Source organism: Leptonychotes weddellii, chromosome 6 (genome assembly GCF_054177405.1).
Source record: "Leptonychotes weddellii isolate Sample4059 chromosome 6, ASM5417740v2, whole genome shotgun sequence".
Classification (NCBI taxonomy): Eukaryota; Metazoa; Chordata; class Mammalia; order Carnivora; family Phocidae; genus Leptonychotes; species Leptonychotes weddellii.
The window spans coordinates 106,541,110-106,563,150 of NC_138374.1; the positions used below are offsets into that span (position 1 = coordinate 106,541,110).

At 46.5% G+C, this 22,041-nt stretch overlaps 1 protein-coding gene across 1 annotated transcript; it reads left to right on the forward strand.

The window, feature by feature from the left end:
- The first annotated feature begins 681 nt into the window (after positions 1 to 681).
- On the forward strand, positions 682 to 18,250 carry LOC115938985 (interferon regulatory factor 6). The gene is made up of 9 exons (XM_081824867.1): positions 682 to 910; positions 4,920 to 5,003; positions 5,576 to 5,752; positions 10,020 to 10,224; positions 11,242 to 11,370; positions 13,593 to 13,736; positions 15,428 to 15,820; positions 16,725 to 16,843; positions 17,533 to 18,250. Exons 3-9 carry the CDS (start codon positions 5,579 to 5,581, stop codon positions 17,755 to 17,757), a joined length of 1,389 nt encoding a protein of 462 aa, XP_081680993.1. The 5' UTR covers positions 682 to 910; positions 4,920 to 5,003; positions 5,576 to 5,578; the 3' UTR covers positions 17,758 to 18,250.
- The last annotated feature ends 3,791 nt before the right edge of the window (positions 18,251 to 22,041 follow it).

Here is a 22,041-nt window from a genome sequence, read left to right on the forward strand (position 1 = left end):
CTCCCTGCTCAGCAGGGAGTCTGCTTCTCCCTCTGACCCTCCTCCCTCTCATGCTCTCTGTCTCTCATTCTCTCGCTCGCAAATAAATAAAATCTTAAAAAAAAAAAATTGAATCCTAATAGCTCCAGAGGCCATACTTTTAATCATTACCGGATAGTGACCGGAAAAGGCAGCAAATATTCTTGAATAGACGAGAAAAGTGAAACCAAGAAGCCAAGTAATTTACAGTCACTGGGGGTGAGGGGCAGAATAAAGGCAGAATTCCTGCCCTGGAAGCCATAGGGCTCCCCCCTCCAAGGGACCAAGTGTCCTAACTCCCTTTTCCATATTCCACTCACTTAAACAGGCCCACGGGTAGTGGGGCCAGCCCAGAATCTCTAAACCCTTATTTGTGGTTAACTGTCTCCATACCGCAGGGCAACTATGAGACAAGAGGAAAGGGGAGGCACCCTCTCCACTTTAGATCTGACTTCCCGCTTTCCAAGACCACCAGCCCCGAGGCATAAGGCCCAGACGCGAGTCTGGGAATTTTCTCAGCCGGGGTTAGAAGCAGGAGAGTGAGGTGGCTTGAAGGGGCTGGGCGGCGCTGGGCCGCCCAGGAACACAGAGTCTCCTATTTCTCGCAACCCGCCAATCCTGAACGCGAGAGGGCGTGGCCATACCTGGGAGGCGTGGCCGGACGGCGGAGGGGGCTGCGGCGTCCCAGGGCGAGGCGGTGACGTGAGTTCGGCGCACCTGGGTCGGGCAGGTAAGGGCCGGTGCGGGACGGGGAGCGGAGCTCGAAGACTCTACCTGCGCAAAGCCAGGTGTTGCTTACCCGACCGGTGAAGAAGAGCGGTGGCGACGGGTGATCTTAACTGGGGACGTGGTTCGGAGGGACGTCCGCTTCTGGTCGCCGGATTGAGAAAAGGTGAGGACGCTAACTTTTGAACGCTAGCTTTGGAAGGGGGTGGGGCGGGGGGATCCACCCGCCCCAGCGTTTGTGGGGTTAGGAACCTTGCTTGAGAACATCTGTTTGTTTGGGGAGACCTTCTGGGACTGGGTGCCTGTCGCCCTGCTTTAGGTAGCTTCTGGGCGGTCCTAGCCCAGGAGCACGGGGCCCCTCCCGAGCCCACACTTTTCTCTACTCCCTTTCCCTCCCTGCCCTACCGGAGTGTGCCGCTCTCGGCCCCTACCCACCCACCATAGGCTAGAGCTACGGCGCCTCCGCCCCTCCGGTCTTACCAGTGGGCCCAGTGTCCCAAAGAGGGGATTTCCCAGGCCTGCAGGCCTTTGGTCTTAGTGGGTGTTTGGGGAAATGGGGATGGGGGCGGTCAGGAGCTTTAGCCAGTTTGTTTTTTCTCCTTGAATTTGTTTAGCAGTCAGGCCCCTACCTGGGGCCTGGGAGACACCCATGGATTTCCAAGTAGCCAAGCTTGGTGTTGGGGAGGGTGGCGCTGGGTGTGGTTGCTCTGGGGGTGAGGCCCACTTCGCCTGAAGGGGATGGAGGGTGGGTGTGGAAAAATGGGGAAAGTGTCCCAGGCCTGACTGGAAAGGAGACCCGGGGTGCCACTCTTTACAGGGAGCCTGCTTTGTAGAAAAAGGGTCATCTCTGTCCCAACCCTGCTTTCCTAGTGCATGTCAAAAGTGGAATCCAGGGAAGGGAGAGGGAGAAGGTGCTTGAGTAGGAGTTGGTGAAAGCTGGTGCTGACCTAGGAGAGTAGTTTAGGGTGTGCATAATGCATGGCAGCAGCACCCAGTACCCTGTAGCTCCCTCTCACCAGCCCCCAACTTCAATCCAGCAGGGAGGAAGGGCATGGGAATTATGGTGAGAGGCATAGAGTTTACCCTTAAGCAGGGCTAAACTAAATGGACGTAAGATTGGGGAACTTGCAGTATGGCCTTCAGTTCGCTCCAGGGGAAGGGAAAAAGCGGGACTACCTGGCAAGTGTGTTTTACTCTGAGCCAAACCATTGGCGGCCCAATCTCGAATCTCAGCTTTGAGGTAGTGGTGCCCCTGGAAACTAGGCTGGGCAGGGGCTGCAGAGGTGGCAGAGGGGGGTGTTTATAGAGGACCTGCTCCCTGGAATGGGTGTGTGAGAGAGGATGGTTAGTGCCTTGGGGAGGTTGAAAGTATCCCGGCTCAATGCCCAGTGTGAGGGGAGTGGGTTAGCATCTTTGTTTTTTGGCTGGGTGAATACCTGTTGGACACACAGGCTTTGAATTTCATTGTGATGGCAGCTAGAGATACCAGGGTTGAGTTCAGCTAGGTTGAGGTTCTGTGGGCATTGAGATTTGAGTGATGTGAGTGTTTTGAAAGAGAACTCTGAGTTAGGTGTGTTTGGGGGTGGGTGTCATCCAGTCTCCTCCTTAACCACTTCCTTGGCCCTTCATGCTGCTGGGATCTTGTCAGTATTTTGGTTTACTCTCTTAGTGTACAAAAGGAGGGACTTGGAAGGCAGGGTATCGTGGCAGGATTCAGTACTATGGCATACTCTCACTCAGGAGTGTTGGGTCCAGGCCCCAGATGAGGCACTTTTCTGTGTCTCAGTTAACCCAGCTATAAAATGGGGATGATAATAGTACTACTTCCAGATCATGAGGATGAAATCAAACACATTAAATAAAAGTGCATGTAAAAAACTGTAAAGCCTATGTAGGTATGAAGGATCGTTGGTATCATGGTCTCAGCAGCTGAAGGGCATCATCTTTTATACCTTCCAGTGGCCAAGAAAGGCCTTAGCTTTCTGTGGTTAAAAAAATACTACTTGTTTTTTTTTCATTTTTTTAAAAAGATTTATTTATTTATTTATTTGACAGAGAGAGAGAGACAGCACAAGCAGGGGGAGAAGCAGGCAGAGGGAGAGGCAGGCTTCCTGCTGAGCAGGGGGCCCGATGCAGGGCTCGATCCCAGGACCCTGAGATCATGACCTGAGCGAAGGCAGACGCTTAACTGACAGAGCCACCCAGGCGCCCTGGTTTTTTGTGTTTTTTTTTTTTTTCATTTTATTATAAATTGAAACATGTCATTGTAGGAAAATGTGAATCATATACAAAAGTATATAGACAAGTATAAAATTCACCCATAATCCTATTACCAGGTAACGATTATGGATGTCTTGTTACACTGGTATATTATTTCCTTTCCTTTTTTTAATTATATGTATGTATGTGCAAGTGCATGTTATGTTACAGGATGGAGATACTACTGTAAGTCAATATTGTATGGTGTATTTTCTCCCTTCATGTTGTAAACATTTCCCCAAATCCAATAAAAATTCTTCAGACACCCCGTTGTTAATGGTTGCTTAATAGTGCAGCCTGTGAATATGTAATTAGCCATTTGCCTCGGTTATTTTGGTTGCTTCCAACTTTTCCCTCTCTGCCGGTTTTTACAGCTCTAGTTACTGGGTGGCAGGTGGGGGGGATGTTGGCTGGCATTCAGAAGGTGGAGGGGGTTAGCGATGCAAGTGAGGCATGAAGGCGGGCGGGGAGGGGTTTGCTCATGTATAGTGCCATCTCGAGAGAATGCTGAGAACCCAGGACTCTAGATCTTAACAATCAGTCTCTGAGATTGCTTCTCCTTCCCTATCACTATGTGCAGTTCTCTGTGTTGACTTGGTTGCTTTAATTTTTTCTTGATGAGCTGTCGATCAACTAGGATAAGCCCTTTTCTTCAAGGTCTGTGGTCCGTCAAGAACTGGATTTCACATGTCTGACAAGCGTAGACACAGGACTTATGGGTACTGCAATAGAAATTCTCAAAAGTCCCTCACAAGGTTGACCAATGTGCTGCCCATTTCCCTATTGTCCTTCCCGTCATCCCCTTTCCAGTAGGCTGGGACTGAGGAGGAGAAGGTAGAACTTTAGAATATGCATTCTCTCCTCCTTAAAAGGTAAATGTCCCCCCCCCCCCCGTTTGATGGCTTGACTTGCTGCCCTACAAAACAACCTAAACAAGGCCAAGAACAGGGGGGTGGGGGTACAGTTGAATATTGCATGCCACCCTCACCTGCCCACTGTGAGCTGTGCTCCCAGGGGGAAGGTTTCAGTTGCAGGACTTGTTAATTGGGTCAGAAGGCTCAGGTAAGAGCAGGTCCTGCCTTGCTCTTAAAGTGCCAGAAGCTTAGTGGGGTTTGGGTTTTCCCTGTTTGTTGGGAGTCTGGCTGGGGAAGGAAGTGGTGTTAGGGGCCGCCCCCTCAACTAAGCTCCTGTGAGTGGGAGCCTTCAGCTGACTCAACTGGTTTGGTTTCTGAACTATGATCCAGGTGGGGACCTTCCTGGGTATGAAGGTGACTTATTTATCTTCCTTTCCTCAGGCCATTGTGGGGCTTGAGCAGTTCCAGTGGGGATTTCTTCAAGGAGGCTGATGAAAACGATGCCCTTTCTCACCCACATAGTGCTGGACTCACAGTAGCCAATGAACACATATTTGTTGAGTGAATGCGATTTTGCAGGCCTCACCTTAAGTAAAAACTAAGTAAAAGGAGAACACTAAAAAAAAAAATCTAAACACAACATCCCAGGCAAACAATTCTCTAGTAGCCAGTTTTTCCTAAAGGCACCCAGTCTGGGCAGGCCTTTGTTTCCTGCTCTGAGTGCTGGCTGTTGCTGAATGTTATCTGCTCTGCCCGTGTATTTTTATGAGAATCAATTGCAGACTTTACCCAGGCCAGCTCCTGCAACTAATGAGTTCACTTTAGCCTCCTGTGGGGAGATAAACAGACCCAGGTGGAGGAGGCCATCTGAGCAGAGCAGAGCTTGTCTTATGATTGTTTTTAGCAGTCTAGGGTGAGGAGCCGTAGCATTTGATTATTCTTGGGTTCCTGGACTTTGCAAGAAGGGTCCTCAGAGCCTCTGTCTCCCATGTTCCCAAGTCTTCTCCCAGCCACTGGATTGTCTTGTGGATAACCAACTCAAGACCCTTTTTCTTGGTACAGAGTCTTTGGCTGGCCCAGAGCAAGGAGAGCTGACTTGAGGCCCAGCTCTTGGGATCCCCGTGGATACGCTGCCTGCTCATCTCTGTAAGTGTGGACTTGGGAACCAGGACCCACCCTTGCCGCCTTCTCTCTCACCACGATGGTGCCATTTCTTAACTAAAATATTCCCAATCACCTTTAGTTGTCTTGTCTAAAAAGAAAGTGTGCTTCAAATTCTTGCCCCTGTCTTTGCTCTTTCCATACCTTTTTTTCCTCCCGTCTCCTGAGATGAGATTGAAAAGAGCAATTTCACTTCTTTTTCAAAGCCCTTGATTCTTCAGGAAGGACTGTGTTCCAGCAGGGATGATGTCATCTTTTTTTTTATTTTTCTGCTTCAGGATTTAAATAGAAGAAATGTGATCTACTTACATGATAAGTCTGATTTGGCTAGAACATGAAGTATAAATGGCTTTGGAATAAGAATCAAAAGAACCTTTTAACCTCTTTTCTTTTCTTCCCCACCTGGCACAGTTTATTCCCATATTTAGTTTCTTTGCTGTAATCTAATGAAACTGTAGCTCTATCATACGGGAACAGTGGCTGGGAAAAGTTCCCAGAGGCTGGCCTAATTCTCCTGCTCTCCCTACTCTTTACCCTCCCCCCGCAACCCCTTACAGATCATGGCCCTCCACCCCCGCAGAGTTCGGCTGAAGCCCTGGCTGGTGGCCCAGGTGGATAGTGGCCTGTACCCCGGGCTCATCTGGCTACACAGGGACTCCAAACGCTTCCAGATTCCCTGGAAACATGCTACCCGGCATAGCCCCCAACAAGAGGAGGAAAATACCATTTTCAAGGTAAAGAAAGGACTTCTTGCACCATCTGACTTAAAATGTTTTCCAGTTCTGTCAGAGCTTTCTGAGTTTTTTGGTTGTTGTTGTTGTTTTGTTCTGTTTTCTCTTTTGGCGTGAGGAATACAGTAGATCCAAAATGCTGAGGCATCAGAGAGAATGTTTATGAAGGGGGTGCCCAAACTTAGGCATAGTAATTTCTCTTGCTGGGGCATATCTATAATGTTTGAGTCTGTTTATTCTTTCCCATTGGTTGAAGGTACTCAATTCACATCCCAAAAGATCCCAGGTGCAGTTGGCTAAACTGCAAGTGATCGTATTGGTGTGGTTGTTCCAAAAGCTCCCGAGGGTCAGCAAATGACTCTTCCTCTTCATTCACTCAGGGCTCTTGCTATGAAGAGAGGTGCTTGGGCCTGGGAATGACTCTTCAGACCAGGACAGAACTACTGAGTGTTAGCAGGCTCCTAACATAGCCTGTAGGATGGGCGTAGAGGGCCCTCTGCAAGGTGTTCTTTTGATATTAAAATATCTTGCCCTATCCATAACCTCTGCTTAAAAATTAATGGTGATTTAGTACAAGTTTTTATTATACAAGTATGTTTTCTTAAATAAAAAATAGCTCTGATGTGACAGTTGTTTTACTTAACTGAAAACAAGATTTAATCAGATGGCATTTTACAAAATTTAATGAAGCCAAAGCTTGGCTTTAAGACAGAAGTAGGTGGGAAGCTGGTCATGGGGAGGGGTGTTATGTGGTTTATAACTCTGGACCCTGTGCCTCTGCTTCAGACCAACTTCTCTGTGCTGGTCAGCCTTCCATCTCATGAGTTGCTTTAGTTCCTGCATCCCCAAGACACGGAGAAGTGAGTTTAGCCTTTTCTTCCCTCTATAAGCTGGAAGTCAGAAGTGAAATCCAGTCCCTACCCTGGGCCTCTCAAGATTGATGGCCCCAGGTTCTTGCTGAGATTGGATCAGAAGAAGTGGGCTCACCCCTCGAAGAGGGCCGTCCTAGAGATGTTTCCCACCCAACTCAGTTATATCAGGTATAAGATACAAGCGGTAGAGGGAAAATTGGCCTGAGAGCACTTAGAAAGAAAGTAAATGAGCGCTTTTAATTTAAAAAATAATGATATGGAAATGATAGGAAAAACATCTGTAAACCAGCCCCAATTACTGAAGTTGGCATCGAGAGGGGGATGGGCCTGCCCTGGCCCAGCTGGCCTCTGGTTGTGGCCTTGGTTTGAAACTGGATTTGCTGTTGGTGGCTGAGGGTGGCTGGCCATGGCGGAAGAGGCTGGTTCCTGAAAGCCCAACGCAGGAGAGTGATCTATGTGTTCAGGGCTTGAGAAAAAGGTGGCTGCAGAAAGCTTGTCTTATTTATATCTGTATCTCTGTTTGCAGAATGCTAAGGGAGGGCCTTGGAAGTCAGGAGAAGAGTGAGGGTGCTTTCACAGATCCCAAGCTCTGACAGGCCTTGGGTAGGATATGTGGGGGCGGGAAGGGGGCGGGGGGGGCACTAGCATTAAATGGGTGCCCGCTCTGTATTCCCTGTCCACTATCTCATTTAATTCTCAGCAACTCTCTAAGGGAGGTATTACTCTCATGTTGTAGATGCAGAGGCCGAGTCTCCGAGGAGCTAAACAACTTGCCCAAATCAGGCAGCCAATAAGGGGTGTGGCCAGAATTTGAACCCAAGCCTATCTGCTCCCCCATTATCATATACCCCATTCTGACCAGGAATTGGAAGACCTGGGTCAAATCCTACTGCTATCAATGGTGTGTATGGTCTTGAGCAAGTCACATAATCTCTTTGGGCTTTAGCTTCCCCTTCAGTAAAATGGGGATGAAACCAGTCTTGCCTGCCTCACAGGATTGTTGTGAGAATTGAGTGAAATAACGTGTGGGGAGGGACTAGTGAATTACCATTAAAATACAGAAGTTACTTCCATTTCTGGAGGAGGAGTAGGGACCTGCACAGTGACCTGAGTGTCAGAAGCAAGGCTCAGAATGGGTCTGAGTAAGTCACATTTATAAATCACAGTGATTGCCATGTGGTGGTTTTTACCCTCTGCTGCATCAGCCTTGGGCCCTCTGCACCATCTGAGTGGGCCCTGAGGAGCAACGGCTCTGTTGTGAGCAGGAAGGCTGGGGCTGTGGTTTTGGCTTAGTCTGGCTGCTCTCCATGGAGGGGCAGGGATTTAGGGAGCCAAGGAACTCTGTAGGCCTGTGCCAAAGTGAGCACAGCCCAAGCCAGCTGGGTGGGGCTAGAGTGGGAGTGGGCACAGGGACTCAGATAAACGGAGGGGAGAATGTAGTGAGGTAGCAGTCAGGTACCACCAGGCACAACTGGAGATGTTCTTCTCAGATACTGTGGACCAGTGACGTCGGAATCCCCTGGAGGGACCCAGTGAACTGTATTTTTTCAAGCACAGCCATCTCGGGCAGCACCCCTCTATCAGACCTCTGCATCCTGTACTGCAAAAGAAATGCAGGTGCCCCCCAAGTCTGAGGAGGTGGTAAGAAGTGAGCCTGAATTAGAAGAGAAGGATTTAAATTTGTACTGGAAGAAACTTCCTCGTGATCCGTGATCATCAGGCTCTGACAGGGGAGTGACTGAGGGAGATCAGAGATGTCAAAGGATGGGGCGGAAAATTTCCATTTCAGCTTGAGGTCAGAAGCAGAGGCAGGGAGTTGGTATTGGATACGGACCCTGTCCGTGTGAACAAGCTGGGGTGTGCTTCCTGGTCTTGAGGACTCTGCTAATGACATCCCCCTTTTCTGAATCAGAACATAACATCCTGAAGAAAGCACAGAGATCTGAGAATATGTTAGCAGTGGGGGAGAATGGATATCCCGTGAGCAGAAATATACATGCTTTGGGACCCAGAAACTGAAAACCAGCAAGGAGGAGCCAAAGTGGTTTTAGCTCATGCCACCAGCCCCTGGTGTTTGCAGCAAAGTATTTCCAGTGAAGTGGGACTTTGAGGAACTAGGGAAGGGCAGGGGGTGTGGGTTTACTCGGACATGGGGCCACCTGAATGAGGCCCTCCGCCTCCAGCTGAACTCCCAGAGTATGCTACCTTGCCCCCCTACAGGCTGTTACTCCTAGGGGCACTTGTTTTCTACAATTATTTATGCATCAGATTGAAGAATGTATGGGGAGGGAACAGCAAGGCCAAATTCTTCATATCACATGCCAGCTCCCTTTGTCTTATTACCTAAGTAATTAATGTCAAGAACAAATAAGCCAAAATAAAAAATTTACCTGAAATCCTGCTATCCAAAGTTACCATTAGCATTGTGGTGTATACAGTGGATGCTTGAACAACATGAGTTGGAACGGCTCGGGTTCACTTCTTTCTTTATTTTTTTTAAGCTTATTTATTTAAGGAATCTCTACACCCAACGTGGGGCCCAAACTCATGACCTGGAGATCAAGAGCCGCATGCTTTTCGGACCGAGCCAGCCAGGCACCCCTGCACCAGTCCACTTATGTGCAGATTTTTTTTTTTTCAATAAATACTGTACTATAAATTATATTTTCTCTTCCTTCTGATTTTCTTTTTTCTTTTTTTTTTTTAAAGATTTTATTTATTTATTTGCAGAGAGAGACACAGCGAGAGAGGGAACACAAGCAGGGGGAGTGGGGGAGGGAGAAGCAGGCTTCCCGCCGAGCAGGGAGCCCGATGTGGGACTCGATCCCAGGACCCTGGGATCATGACCTGAGCCGAAGGCAGACGCTTAACGACTGAGCCACCCAGGCGCCCTCCTTCTGATTTTCTTAATAGCATTTTCTTTAGCTTGCTTTGTTGTAAGAATATAGTCTATAATACAAAATACGTGTTAATCAACTGTTACCAGTAAGATAGTTAAGTTTGGGGGAGTCAAAAATTAAATATGTGGATTTTTGACGGTGCAGGGGATCGGTATTCCTGACCCCTGTATTGTTCAAGGGTGAACTGTATTTTTTCCAGACTTTTCTTTATTTCCAACCCTTATTATAGCCACTCTTGACAGGTGGTGCTGGCACCAACAGTTGAGATAAGGCTCCTCCTTTCAAAAGATTGTGTTTGCATATGGCTTAATTTCCCTCAGGCCCTGCCTGGCCTGGTCCTGAGGGTGGTGCTGCTTGCTGCAGGCTCTGTAAGTGGGGATCCGGATGGCAGGGCAGTCAGGCAGGGGTGTACGCGCATGTGTGTATGAGAGAGGGTGCGCACACTTGGCAGTGTTTCTGGGCAACGGCAGGCATTCACTGCGGTTTCCTGTTCCTCAGGCCTGGGCTGTGGAGACAGGGAAGTACCAGGAAGGGGTGGATGACCCTGACCCAGCTAAATGGAAGGCCCAGCTCCGCTGTGCTCTCAACAAGAGCAGGGAATTCAACCTGATGTACGATGGCACCAAGGAAGTACCCATGAACCCGGTGAAAATATATCAAGTGTGTGACATCCCGCAGCCTCAGGGATCAATCATTAACCCAGGTGAGGCCCCAGCTGCTGGCGGGACAGGTGGACAGTAAGCCAGGTTCTGGGCTGGACTTTTAAAGAGATAGTTGACTTGAATATTGTTTACAAAGTTTAGTTACAAAGCAAGAAAGCCTTTCCCTAGGAAGGACCCAGAGAACAGAAGATCTAAAGTCAGCAAAATCTTCTTGTTCATTTAGGGAATAGTTACTGGCGTGACTGCTTGAAGCATGAGAAAGCACAGGGAGTATAGACTCCTACTGTAGGAAGAGCTTCCCTTGAGACTCAACGCTGAGAGGAGAGGTCAGGTAGTTTTGAAGATGGAGGAATTAAAACTTAGGAGGTTTGAGTTCTGAACCTGGCTCTTATCACTTTGCTCCTTGTGGGACATGGAATCAAGTCATTTGATCCTTGAGCCTCAGTTTCTTCAGTGGTAAAATCTGGGCTCTCATCTTTCCTGCCTACTTTAAAGACTATTTTAAGACTCAGTTGACATGACATTTAAAAGCTATTAAGTTCCCTTTGTAAACGTTGGATGAGTGATTATTTAATTTGTAGGATACTTTTCCTAAAAGAATACCACCCGATCCTCCTATTTCCCCAATGCTCAGCAAGTACCAAGAACCGGAAAATTTAGACTTGTCCTCCAATGGACCTAGTGAGGCCCAGAGAGAAGGGTCTGTCCTCACATTAAGCTTACAAAGGGGAAAAGTTGGTGTCCTTGAGTCCTTAAAAGGGATGCTGAGGTGTGGCAAGAGGTTTAAACTGGGAATTAAGAGATTTCTAGGAAAGGGGATAGGGTCTGCAGCTCCTGGGTAGGGGAGGGGAAGAGAGTTTACATTAGAGCTCAGTAGGAGGAGTTAGAGCCAGAGGTTCATATACCTTTGGTTCTCAATCTTTTTGGCTAGGGCATTAGGGGTGCACACTGAACCCCGGGAGCTGGTAGTACCTAGCATGTACAGTGGATCAGCTGCAAAGATGACAGTGCAACCCCAGTGACTCACTCGAGGGCTTACGTGTCTGTTTCTCGGTTAGGATCCACTGGATCTGCTCCTTGGGATGAGAAGGATAATGATGTAGATGAAGAAGATGAGGAAGATGAGCTTGATCAGTCACAGCACCATGTTCCCATCCAGGACACCTTCCCCTTCCTGAACATCAATGGTGAGTGAGGGTGGTAGGGGATACAGAAGAATGAAGAGGATGGAACGGGCTTTGATTAACAGCTACTGGCCCCCCTCAGCCCCCGCTGCACTGGGAGCAGTGACAAGGCCCTGTGGCCAAGCTGCTGGTCTATTAGCAAGTAGGGGTCACAGACAGGGGAACTCTGCTGGCCCAGTTATCCCAGTGGGCGGCTTCCAGGCATAGAGAACATCTTCTGAATCTTACAGATAATTCTGAGAAATTAAACAAATTCATTCTCAATCCCACATACAAAGCATCATTGTTACAAATTTCACTGATTTCCTTGAGGCCAAGTGTAGATATCATTTTGACGAATTATAGGCAAACTCTTCCACTATTTCCCTTGGTATAAATTTTGTGTCACTTTCTTAGCAGGATCTACTCTGCTAAGGCTAGGTCATGGGAAACTGGTGGTTTCTACAGCTCTTAATACTAGGCTTTGATAGAAGTTATCTGCAAGAGACTTTTTGCTTCTTTTATGGACTTTTTGAATTCAGCTTCCTAGGAAAAATGAGTTGAGAGGTTGGAAGATCACTGTGACAGAGCAGGTACTGACTCTTCCAGCGCACATTTGGAGGATGCTCAAACACAAGGTGAAGTGCTCTTCGGCATCTTCACTTGAACTGTCCACTGAAATGCTCCTAGTCTAATGCCATGCATTTAGTTGAGAAGCTCCTCACTGTGTTTTCTAGTTCCATCACACTGCTATGGGTCAAATGAGGTCCTCGTGCCACTTAGAAAATTTATCAAGATGATTCCTTTGGGATTTTGGAGTCCCCTACTTTAGGTGATTCCCTTACCTTTGAGAATCAGGAACGACTCTTATTATCTGTCCACTTCCCTCCTTCACTTAACCTACCATTTATATCTTTACAACCAAGTGATGAGTAAAGAAAAATAACATTGAGCTCTTTCAGGTCAATATTGCCACATGTTACATTCCCACTTAGTGATTTGAGTTGGATATCTGGAAATATGAGATCCTTTCCCAAATCCTTGGCTGGCTCATTCTGTTGTTTTCACCCCTTAAAAGGATGCAACCTATTTCCAGGATCCTGATTTCCTATTTCTGTTCATATTTTACCAAAGCAAATATTGTGTGGCCTTATGTTAGGGGTTGCTTTGGATTCTTTTGGGGAAGATGTGGGACATCTATTTAAAAAGTAGGGGCACCTGGGTGGCTTAGTTGGTTGGATGTCTGACTGTTGATTTCCACTCAGGTCATGATCTCAGGGTCCTGGGATTGAGCCCCAAGTTGGGCTCTCTGCTCAGTGGGGAGTCTATTTGAGGATCCACTCTCTCTCTCTCCCTTTGCCCTTCCCCCATTTGTGCACTTGCTCTTTCTCAAATAAATCTTTAAAAATAAAAAAAAAAAAGTAAAATGGGTACATAGGTTTAACCAGACTTTTGCACGAAGGGTCAAAGAAACATTAACTTCTATGATTTCAGAGCTGTTGGGGCAGAGTAAGAAGAATTGTTGAAGAATAGATGCCTAAGAGGTGAGGCTAGGAGGAGAAATCTGTAGACTTTGGAGTGAACCAACTTTGAGAATAGCAAGAAAATAGGATGGGTATTTCATTTTCTTTCTTAAAAGCTTTAATTGTATTCTTTTGAATAAATACTGGTCTTCCATGGTTTAAAATTCATAATGGTACAAAAAGATAATCAATTGAAAGTTTTTCCTTCCTTCCTGTCTCTGAGCCCCCTGTTCGGTTTCCCTGGAAGAAACTGATCCTTTCAGATTTTTGGGTATCCTTCCAGATGTTTCCTGCATGTGAAAGTATGTTTTTAATGGAATTTGTAAACACTCAAAGCTAATCAGCTAACTCAATTGAGTTCATTTTATAGAAGACAATCAACTCCTATGTAATTGCTGGGGTGAAAATCTGCAACAGGGAACCTTTCATCCATGCTCATTCTAATTTAACCCCAGAGAAAACTCACATGTCTGGTAATCTTCAGCAAACGCACGTCTTCAGAACTATGAGTTTATGGGAGAACTAATATGATTAGGAAGTAGAAGTAGGGGAACTGTGTTTCTTATTGTGTTAATTGTGGAAATCATTGAAGGGCTGCCGCACTGAGTCATAGTCCAGTGTTTGACTCTTGTCTGTTGACCTTGTTAGGTTTTAGAGCCCCAAGCCAGGTGATGTACATATGTGGTGCCCCCATGCCTGCTCACCCACATCTTTCTGTTCTAGGTTCTCCCATGGCACCAGCCAGTGTGGGCAACTGCAGCCCCGAAGCAGTGTGGCCCAAAACTGAACCTCTGGAAATAGATGTACCCCAGGCACCTATACAGCCCTTCTATAGCTCTCCAGAGCTGTGGATCAGCTCTCTCCCAAGTAAGTGAGACTTGATCTTTCTAGCTGGGTCTTCAGCTCCTATTATAGTCCCTTCCCCGCCCTACCTTCTGCCTCCATTTCTTTGCCATGTAGGCAGCCTCTATGTCTGGTTCCTGGCTGGCTAATGAGTCATCAGGGAAGAAGTAAAGAAACATTAGTTCATATTTATCTGCCCATGGGGATGCTCTGATCGGTTGCAGCTCGAGGTTACACACCTCTTAGGTGGGTGGAAAGCCTGGGTTAATCAGTTTGGCTAGGGGATCTGGGCATAAGGCCAGTTGAGGGATAGGAAGATTAATGGCCATGGATTTGATCAAGAAGGTTCTTGGGGGGCGCCTGGGTGGCTCAGTTGGTTAAGCAACTGCCTTCGGCTCAGGTCATGATCCTGGAGTCCCGGGATCGAGTCCCGCATCGGGCTCCCTGCTCGGCGGGGAGTCTGCTGCTCCCTCTGACCCTCCTCCCTCTCATGCTCTCTGTCTCTCATTCTCTCTCTCTCAAATAAATAAATAAAATCTTTAAAAAAAAAAAAAAAGAAGGTTCTTGGATTTTGAGGGGCTTTCGGAAGGGAGAAAATCTTTCTGAATTGAACACAAATTGATCTCAATGAAGAATCAATGTCACTGCCCCATCTCTCTTTCACACTACACATGATGATAGTGGGGATGGGGTGGGGGGTGGGGATGTGAGGGCTAGTATTTTGTCCAAGAGGCTAATAGCTTTTTTTTTTTTTTTTTAAGATTTTATTTATTTGAGAGAGACAATGAGAGACAGAGAGCATGAGAGGGAGGAGGGTCAGAGGGAGAAGCAGACTCCCTGCCGAGCAGGGAGCCCGATGCGGGACTCGATCCCGGGACTCCAGGATCATGACCTGAGCCGAAGGCAGTGGCTCAACCAACTGAGCCACCCAGGCGCCCGAGGCTAATAGCTTTGATAAGACCTATAGGGTTTAATTGAGGCTTGATGAGTGAAAATTTACTCTGCCATGAACTGTGTCCTTTTATGGTAAATTATTAGAACAGATCCACAGAGTGTGCTTGTGTGTATCATTTTTCAGAAAGACAAGCTTGGTATTTTTTTCTTATTCTTCTGGTTTCTTTAAAAATGAGCCAAAAATGAGACACAAACTAGGTACCTTAGTCTTTAGCTCCTTCCAATGCCTACTAATGTGACGACTCAGTCAGTATATCTTTTTTTTTTTAATGATTTTATTTATTTATTTGACAGAGACAGAGATAGCGAGAGCAGGAACACAAGCAGTGGGAGTGGGAGAGGGAGAGCAGGCTTCCTGCCGAGGAGGGAGCCCAATGTGGGGCTCGATCCCAGGACCCTGGGACCATGACCTGAGCCGAAGGCAGACGCTTAATGACTGAGCCACCCAGGCAACCAGAAGACTCAATATAAATGAGGAGACTGGACCCAGAAGTTTGCTTGGAGAAATTCTAGCCCTTAGGGTGTAATGATTAAACAGAGATAGTATACATGGACCTTGAACTGTCTGCTTTTAAGGCAGCCTTTTGAGTGAATATTCCAGGGATAGGATGATGTCTTCCTTTGTTGCAGGAAGGATAACTGTGGTAGTGACCTTCCTGAATGCTGGTTGAAAGGTGGCTTCATCTCGATGGACTTGCATGAGTCTCAGAGATAGGCAGAGCATTAGAGCAGGACTCTCACTGTCCTCTCTCACCTTGCAGTGACTGACCTGGACATCAAGTTTCAGTACCGTGGGAAGGAATATGGGCAGACCATGACCGTGAGCAACCCCCAGGGCTGCCGGCTCTTCTATGGGGACCTGGGTCCCATGCCTGACCAAGAGGAGCTCTTTGGTCCTGTCAGCCTGGAACAGGTCAAGTTCCCAGGTCCAGAGCATATCACCAATGAGAAGCAGAAACTGTTCACCAGTAAGCTGCTAGACGTCATGGACAGAGGACTGATCCTGGAGGTCAGCGGTCATGCCATTTATGCCATCAGGCTGTGCCAATGCAAGGTGTACTGGTCTGGGCCATGTGCCCCATCACTTGTTGCCCCCAACCTGATTGAGAGACAAAAGAAGGTCAAACTGTTTTGCCTGGAAACGTTCCTTAGTGGTAAGTCTTTTTTCAGAAGATTGGTGGTTGGGAACTTCTTCCTGGAAGTAGGTTTACCACCTTCCCTACCCCCTCTCCTGGCTCTGCAAAGATCTTAACAAAAAACTCCTGGAGGAAGTGAAGGTAGAAGAGAACCTTAGTTCTTTTTTTTTTTTTTTAAGATTTTATTTATTTATTTGACAGAAAGACAGTGAGAGAGGGAACACAAACAGGAGGAGTGGGAGAGGGAGAAGCGGGCTTCCCGCCGAGCAGGGAGCCCGATGCGGGACTCGATCCCAGGACCCTGGGATCATGACCTGAGCCGAAGGCAGACGCTTAACCGACTGAGCCACTCAGGCGCCCCGAGAACCTTAATTCTGAGAAATGAAAGTGGCCTGGGCAACAAAGAAGGGCATTCCACTCCAAAGCTATGTACTTGGAAGCTATTTTTAGGTTGGCTGTGGCTCCTTTAGTGGCAGAAGAGGGAGACAGCCTTGTCATTACGGCCAAATGCCACCAATGCCACTTTAACGTTGGAAGTTGACTTTATCATAATTAGCAAAACATATTCTTCTCATTCGGGAAATATCTGAATGGCAAATTCAAGCAGACACATTTAGGGAGAACACTGAGATGTGGATTTTACAGTATAATTTGAACCCCAGGTCCAGTTTAGTGATGTCCAATAAAACCCCCTGAAATGGTAAAAGTGTTCTATATTTGTGTTGTCCAGAGTAGCCCACATGGGACAGTTGAGCACATAAATGTGACTCATATGACTAAGGAACTAATTAATTTTAATTAATTTAAATGTAATAGCCACATGTGGCTAGTGACCACCATATTGGACAGCATAGAAGATGGTATTTACTGAGTGGATATGGAATGGCCCAGTACACCAAACTTGCTCTTCCACCTTCTACAGATCTCATTGCCCACCAGAAAGGACAGATAGAGAAGCAGCCACCATTTGAGATCTACTTATGCTTTGGGGAAGAATGGCCAGATGGGAAACCCCTGGAAAGAAAACTCATCTTGGTTCAGGTGAGGATATAAGGACGTGTCAACAACTCTTTGCCTTTTCACCAGTGCTTTAGCCCCTAGGACTAGGGTTATGCTGAGCAAAGGTCCATCAGCCTATGTGCACTTTATTCCCATCAGATAGAATAGCAGACTCAAGCTTTGTTTATTGTAAGAACCAAGTAGGTCCTATCAAAATAGGACCAAGCTGGAGCACACAGGGTCCTCAAAGTGGATGACTGGTTTAGTGAAGACCTTACCTTGCATTCTCTTGCTGACTAATATTAGAGTCTTGCTGAAACCTAACAGTATATGGTCCTTTCCAGCTCTTTAAGAAAAACCTTTTGAGTTACTTTTAAGAATGTAACCTTATTCTAGTAAGTGGCAGCAAGACCACTTGGGTTTGGTCCCTGGATTTGTAAAAAAGATAGTCAACAGATGAAATGTGGGTAAAAGTCTTACTAAAGAAGCAGCTGTTTATTTAGACATGTGATGTGATGAGACATATAGGTTCTTCACCTTCATTTGAACCAAGTTCTAGAGTGAATCTTAGCAGGATGGTCCAGAGAGAAGAAGGCATACCCTGTATCTAGACATAAGGGTTGGGGGCTTCCCCAGGGCCCCACTGGTCCCTTCTATCATCTTGAGTCCCTCCTGCTATTTAAAAATACCTTCTCTTCAGTGGATACCTGTGTGCTCTGTGTCCTGAACAGGTCATTCCAGTGGTAGCTCGGATGATCTACGAGATGTTTTCTGGTGATTTTACACGGTCCTTTGACAGTGGCAGTGTCCGCCTGCAGATATCAACTCCAGACATCAAAGATAACATCGTTGCTCAACTGAAGCAGCTGTACCGCATCCTCCAAACCCAGGAAAGCTGGCAGCCCATGCAGCCCACCCCCAGCATGCAACTACCCCCTGCCCTGCCAGCCCAGTAATCATGAATGCCATCTTTTTTACAATATTGTACATATCGGTATTTTTTATTACTCAGATTTAACCAGCTTTTAAACTTCTTCTTTCTAACAATGTTAGTGGCCTCCAATTCTCCACATATGCCTGGCTTTTAAAGTTGATTTAATTTATGGAAAAATCACCCTTCTTATTCCCCCTTTCTTTTTTAAACCTCGCAATGTTAGTGTAATGTAGTAGAGGGAGATTTGGCCTGGGACTTTGGACAGCAGCGTTCTAGCTGCAGCTTTGCTTCAGTGGTGTGACCTTGAACCACCAAGTCATTTAACCTCTAGGCTTCAGATTCATTACTGTAAAACGAAGGGGTTGGAATAATGCCTGAAATAATGCCAGTTAAAACTCTGACCTGATGACTTCATTCTACTTGTACAAGGCAGAACTGCCTGGAACAGAACCCTTCTGCATTGTTCTTGCACCACATTTTTTTCTTGCTTTCATTAAAGTTCCCTCAAGCACTGATTTGTCCAAGATTGATCTCCGTTTGACCTGTTCTGCTAGTATAGTAAGCTGGCTCCCTGACGGGGTAAGTGAGAGGGAGGGGAGCTGGCTGGTTGCTTAGGAACCAAGCTTGATATCTAAATAGAAATAGGTGCCAAAGTCTGAAAGTCACCTGGTCTGCGGAGTAAAAGCTCATAAACTGAGCTCCTCAAGGGAATCTGTCAACAGAAGGCGTAAGGATTCTGCACAGTTGGTTGTCAGGTGTTTACCTTGCCACCACTCAAAATAACACTGTATGTGTGGTAGATGAGAGTATGACTCAGTGGTACCTTTCAGAGAGGATAGAGCTCTTTTTCTTTTTAATTCTTTGAGGAAGAGCTGGGAGTGAGCTGGGCATCTAGGACAAACTCCTTACTAAAAAAGCAACAGTTCCTTCTTGTTTGGAAACTTTTACAGTCTTACTATCATTTGGTTTTTTGCATTTGAAAAAATGGGGTGTTCAGGGTGAAGGAGGATGGGGCAGTGCTCTTCTGTAAAAGGCTCATCTGGCCCAAACGTGCTTGTCTCCCTTCTTGTGGAGGGTGCTGGGTGTGGACTACTCGGTGAAGAGTGGTGTAGAACATTGTAGCTATGGCTTCCACAAACTGGTCTTATCTATTAACTTTTGCTCCGTCTCTGATCTTTTTGCCCTACCCCAACCTTAAAAAACAAAAAAAAAGTACAATTTAAACTCCAAGACCTAAATGGAAAGCAAGATGTTAATCTTGCAGGCCCCTAATGCTCTTGAATACTGATGCCTCTCTGTGCTAGGCTGTTATAAGAAAATCCATGTCTAGTGTGCTACCCTTAAACTAGGCCATCCCCTACTTGCTACTGAAGTTGAGCTAGCCAAAAAGTCAGGTAGCTTCGAAAGCCATAAGCTCAGTTCAGTTACGGGTGGCAGTGGGACTTATTTAGAATGCTGAAACTGTGGTTTTAGGGTCTCTAAGGGACGTAATGGGATCTGCTGTTACTAAAGTATGACCAAGAGAAATCTGAGTAAATGTCAGGTGTAGCTGTGAGCAAAAGTTGGGCTTCTAGAGACCAGGAAACATACAAGGTATAGAAACTATATTTTTTGGTCATTTTGTTGAGTGGGTAATGTGAAGGATTTGGTTTTGGTGTCTGGCTAACTCTGTAACTGCACAGCTCAAAGTTAAGAAGAACCCACTGTAGGTAAATTGGGAGGACAACTGCTAGATCTGGGTAGTCCTTTTCCCTTATGCTGTGAGAGGCTAATAGCCAGGCTGTCCATCTGGACGGGGACCGAGATAATATGAGTTGGCAAAAGGTGATGAAGATTGTTCTGAAGGGCCAAGAAGGATCAAACTTGTTGTATGTGACTGTAATGAAAAGATTACAAAGATGCCAGAGGAGTGGATGAGTGGTTTTATGTAGTCTTAACCAGAGAGCCCAGTTTCTTCCACATTTTTTTTATTGTTTTCAGAATCCTGGGAGAGGAGCGCCTGGATGGTTCAGTTGGTTAAGTGTTGGACTCTTGATTTCAGCTCAGGTCATGACCTCAGGGTCATGACATTGAGCCCCACATTGGGCTCCATGCTCAGTGCGGAGTCTGCTTGAGATTCTCTTTTTCCTTCTTCATCTGCCCACTCCCTACCCCACCTCCCCCACTCACCCGCTCTCTCTTTCAAATAATAAATACATCTTAAGAAAAAAAAAAAGAGGGGCGCCTGGGTGGCTCAGTTGTTAAGCGTCTGCCTTCGGCTCAGGTCATGATCCCAGGGTGCTGGGATCGAGCCCCGCATCAGGCTCCCTGCTCTATTGGAAGCCTGCTTCTCCCTCTCCCACCCCCCCTGCTTGTGTTCCCTCTCTCGCTGTGTCTCTCTCTGTCAAATAAATAATAAAATCTTTAAAAAAAAAAAAAAAAAGAATGCTGGGTGAATGCATGCAGGGCTGTTCACTGCTCTCCCTCAGTGCTCCTTCTCTGGTCCTGATGGACAGATAGATACCAGGTGCCCTTTCTTTCTTGGAGACTGTTACTTCCTTTGGTAGCCACCACACACTCTCTTGGTGTGGTCTACTTTCTTGCCTCCACCTTGTTTAAGAGAGGAAGGGGAATTAGATGGTGTCGCTAGCTCTTCTTTTTGTTCTCTGTCCACCCTGCCAAACTGGATTAGCTCAAAGTTAAACAAAACAAAACACTATAGGTAAATTGGGAGGGCAAGTGTTGGATCTGGGCTTATTCCTTCCCCATATAATTAGGTCTCTGGTTACATGTATATGTTCCCCTATCATCCTATACTTCTTTTTTCAAAATAATCAATTCCCTTGTAATTGCTCAGCATCTGTGTCCTATGTGACTACAAACTTGCTGAAGGTAGGGACTGTTTGTCTTGGACTCTGTTGCCAGTGTCTGGTACATACTATGTTCTCAAATAGAACTGATCCTTGAACAACACAGGTTTGAACTGCACAGGCCCACTTGTACTCAGATTGTTTTTTGATTAGTACAGTATGATAAATGTATTTTCTTATGATTTTTTTTAGCATTTTTTCCTCTAGATTACTTTATTGTAAGAATACAGTATATAATGTTGCTGTAAACATATGTGTTGACTGTTTATATTATTGGAAAGGCTTCTGGCCAATAGAAGGCTATTAGTAAAGTTTTGGGGGAGTTAAAAGTTATATTCAGAGTTTCTACTGTGTGGGTCACCTCCTACCACCTGCGTTGTTCAAGGGTCAACTGTATTTGTTGTTAGAATAAATGAATGAACTAAATAAGTCTTTCATTTTACAGATTTATTGCTAACGACCATGGGAAAATAAATACGGGGAAGGAAAAAATCCTAAAATTAGTTTCTCGTCTCTGCTTCTGACTCCCTCTGAGCTAAGAGCCAGTGTTAGCCTGGGAGCTCCCACACACTGATCCTCCTTCCAGGCTGGCCCCGTCTTTACTCCATACTTGTCTATTTTCACCTTCTGAAGATACCACCAAGGTAGAGCCAGGAGTGAAACCTCCAGTATAGGAGCCCACAGTTCCCTTTGCCTCTGTCCTGCCCGCGTAGCAATACATTTGGGCCACTTCCTCAGATGAGCTTTCTCAAAAAATTCCTACCCTATAGCTGGCGGTTTAGAGGTGTTAACCCTTCAGTGAAATAACACTTCCTTCTTACTGGCCTGATTGAAAAGCTTCTGCCTCTCTGCTCATTTCTCATGTAAAATCAGAAAACTGAATTCCTCGAACCTGAGCACGACGAGGGTGGGGTTTTTGTCTATTTTGTACGTTGTAATACCGCCGGCGCCTAGAACCATGCCTGGCACACATTTATTCCGAGTGAATAATGCTCATGCCCTTCACACCCTACTTAGAGATGACAAATCTTGGACTGGACAGCATTTGTGCACCCACCTCTAGGAATTAAGCCTCTCAAACTTAGGATTTAGGCAGGTGAAAGTAAATAGACAACTAACTTTGTAAGGCCACTCACAGGTGAGGACACTCTGCAAAATATGTCGCTTGTCTCGAGATATGCTTCATTTGTAGAAGAAAGCGCATTTTCCCAGACACAAAGCAAAGGGTGTTTTTGCGCTACGTGCCCTTCTCCGGCTTCCCCAACTTAGTAACACGACGGGAAGCCACGTGAGGGCAGCGGCAGCCTATTAGTTTCCCAGATCCCGCCTTCTTTCGGGCACTTCCGTCCCTCCCCGTCCCGACGCAGACCGGAAGGGCCGGCTTCTGTCTGGCCGGAAGGGGCGGGGCCGCAGGCGCCCACACTTCCGGCACCGCCTGGCCGGAGGTCCTAACGCGA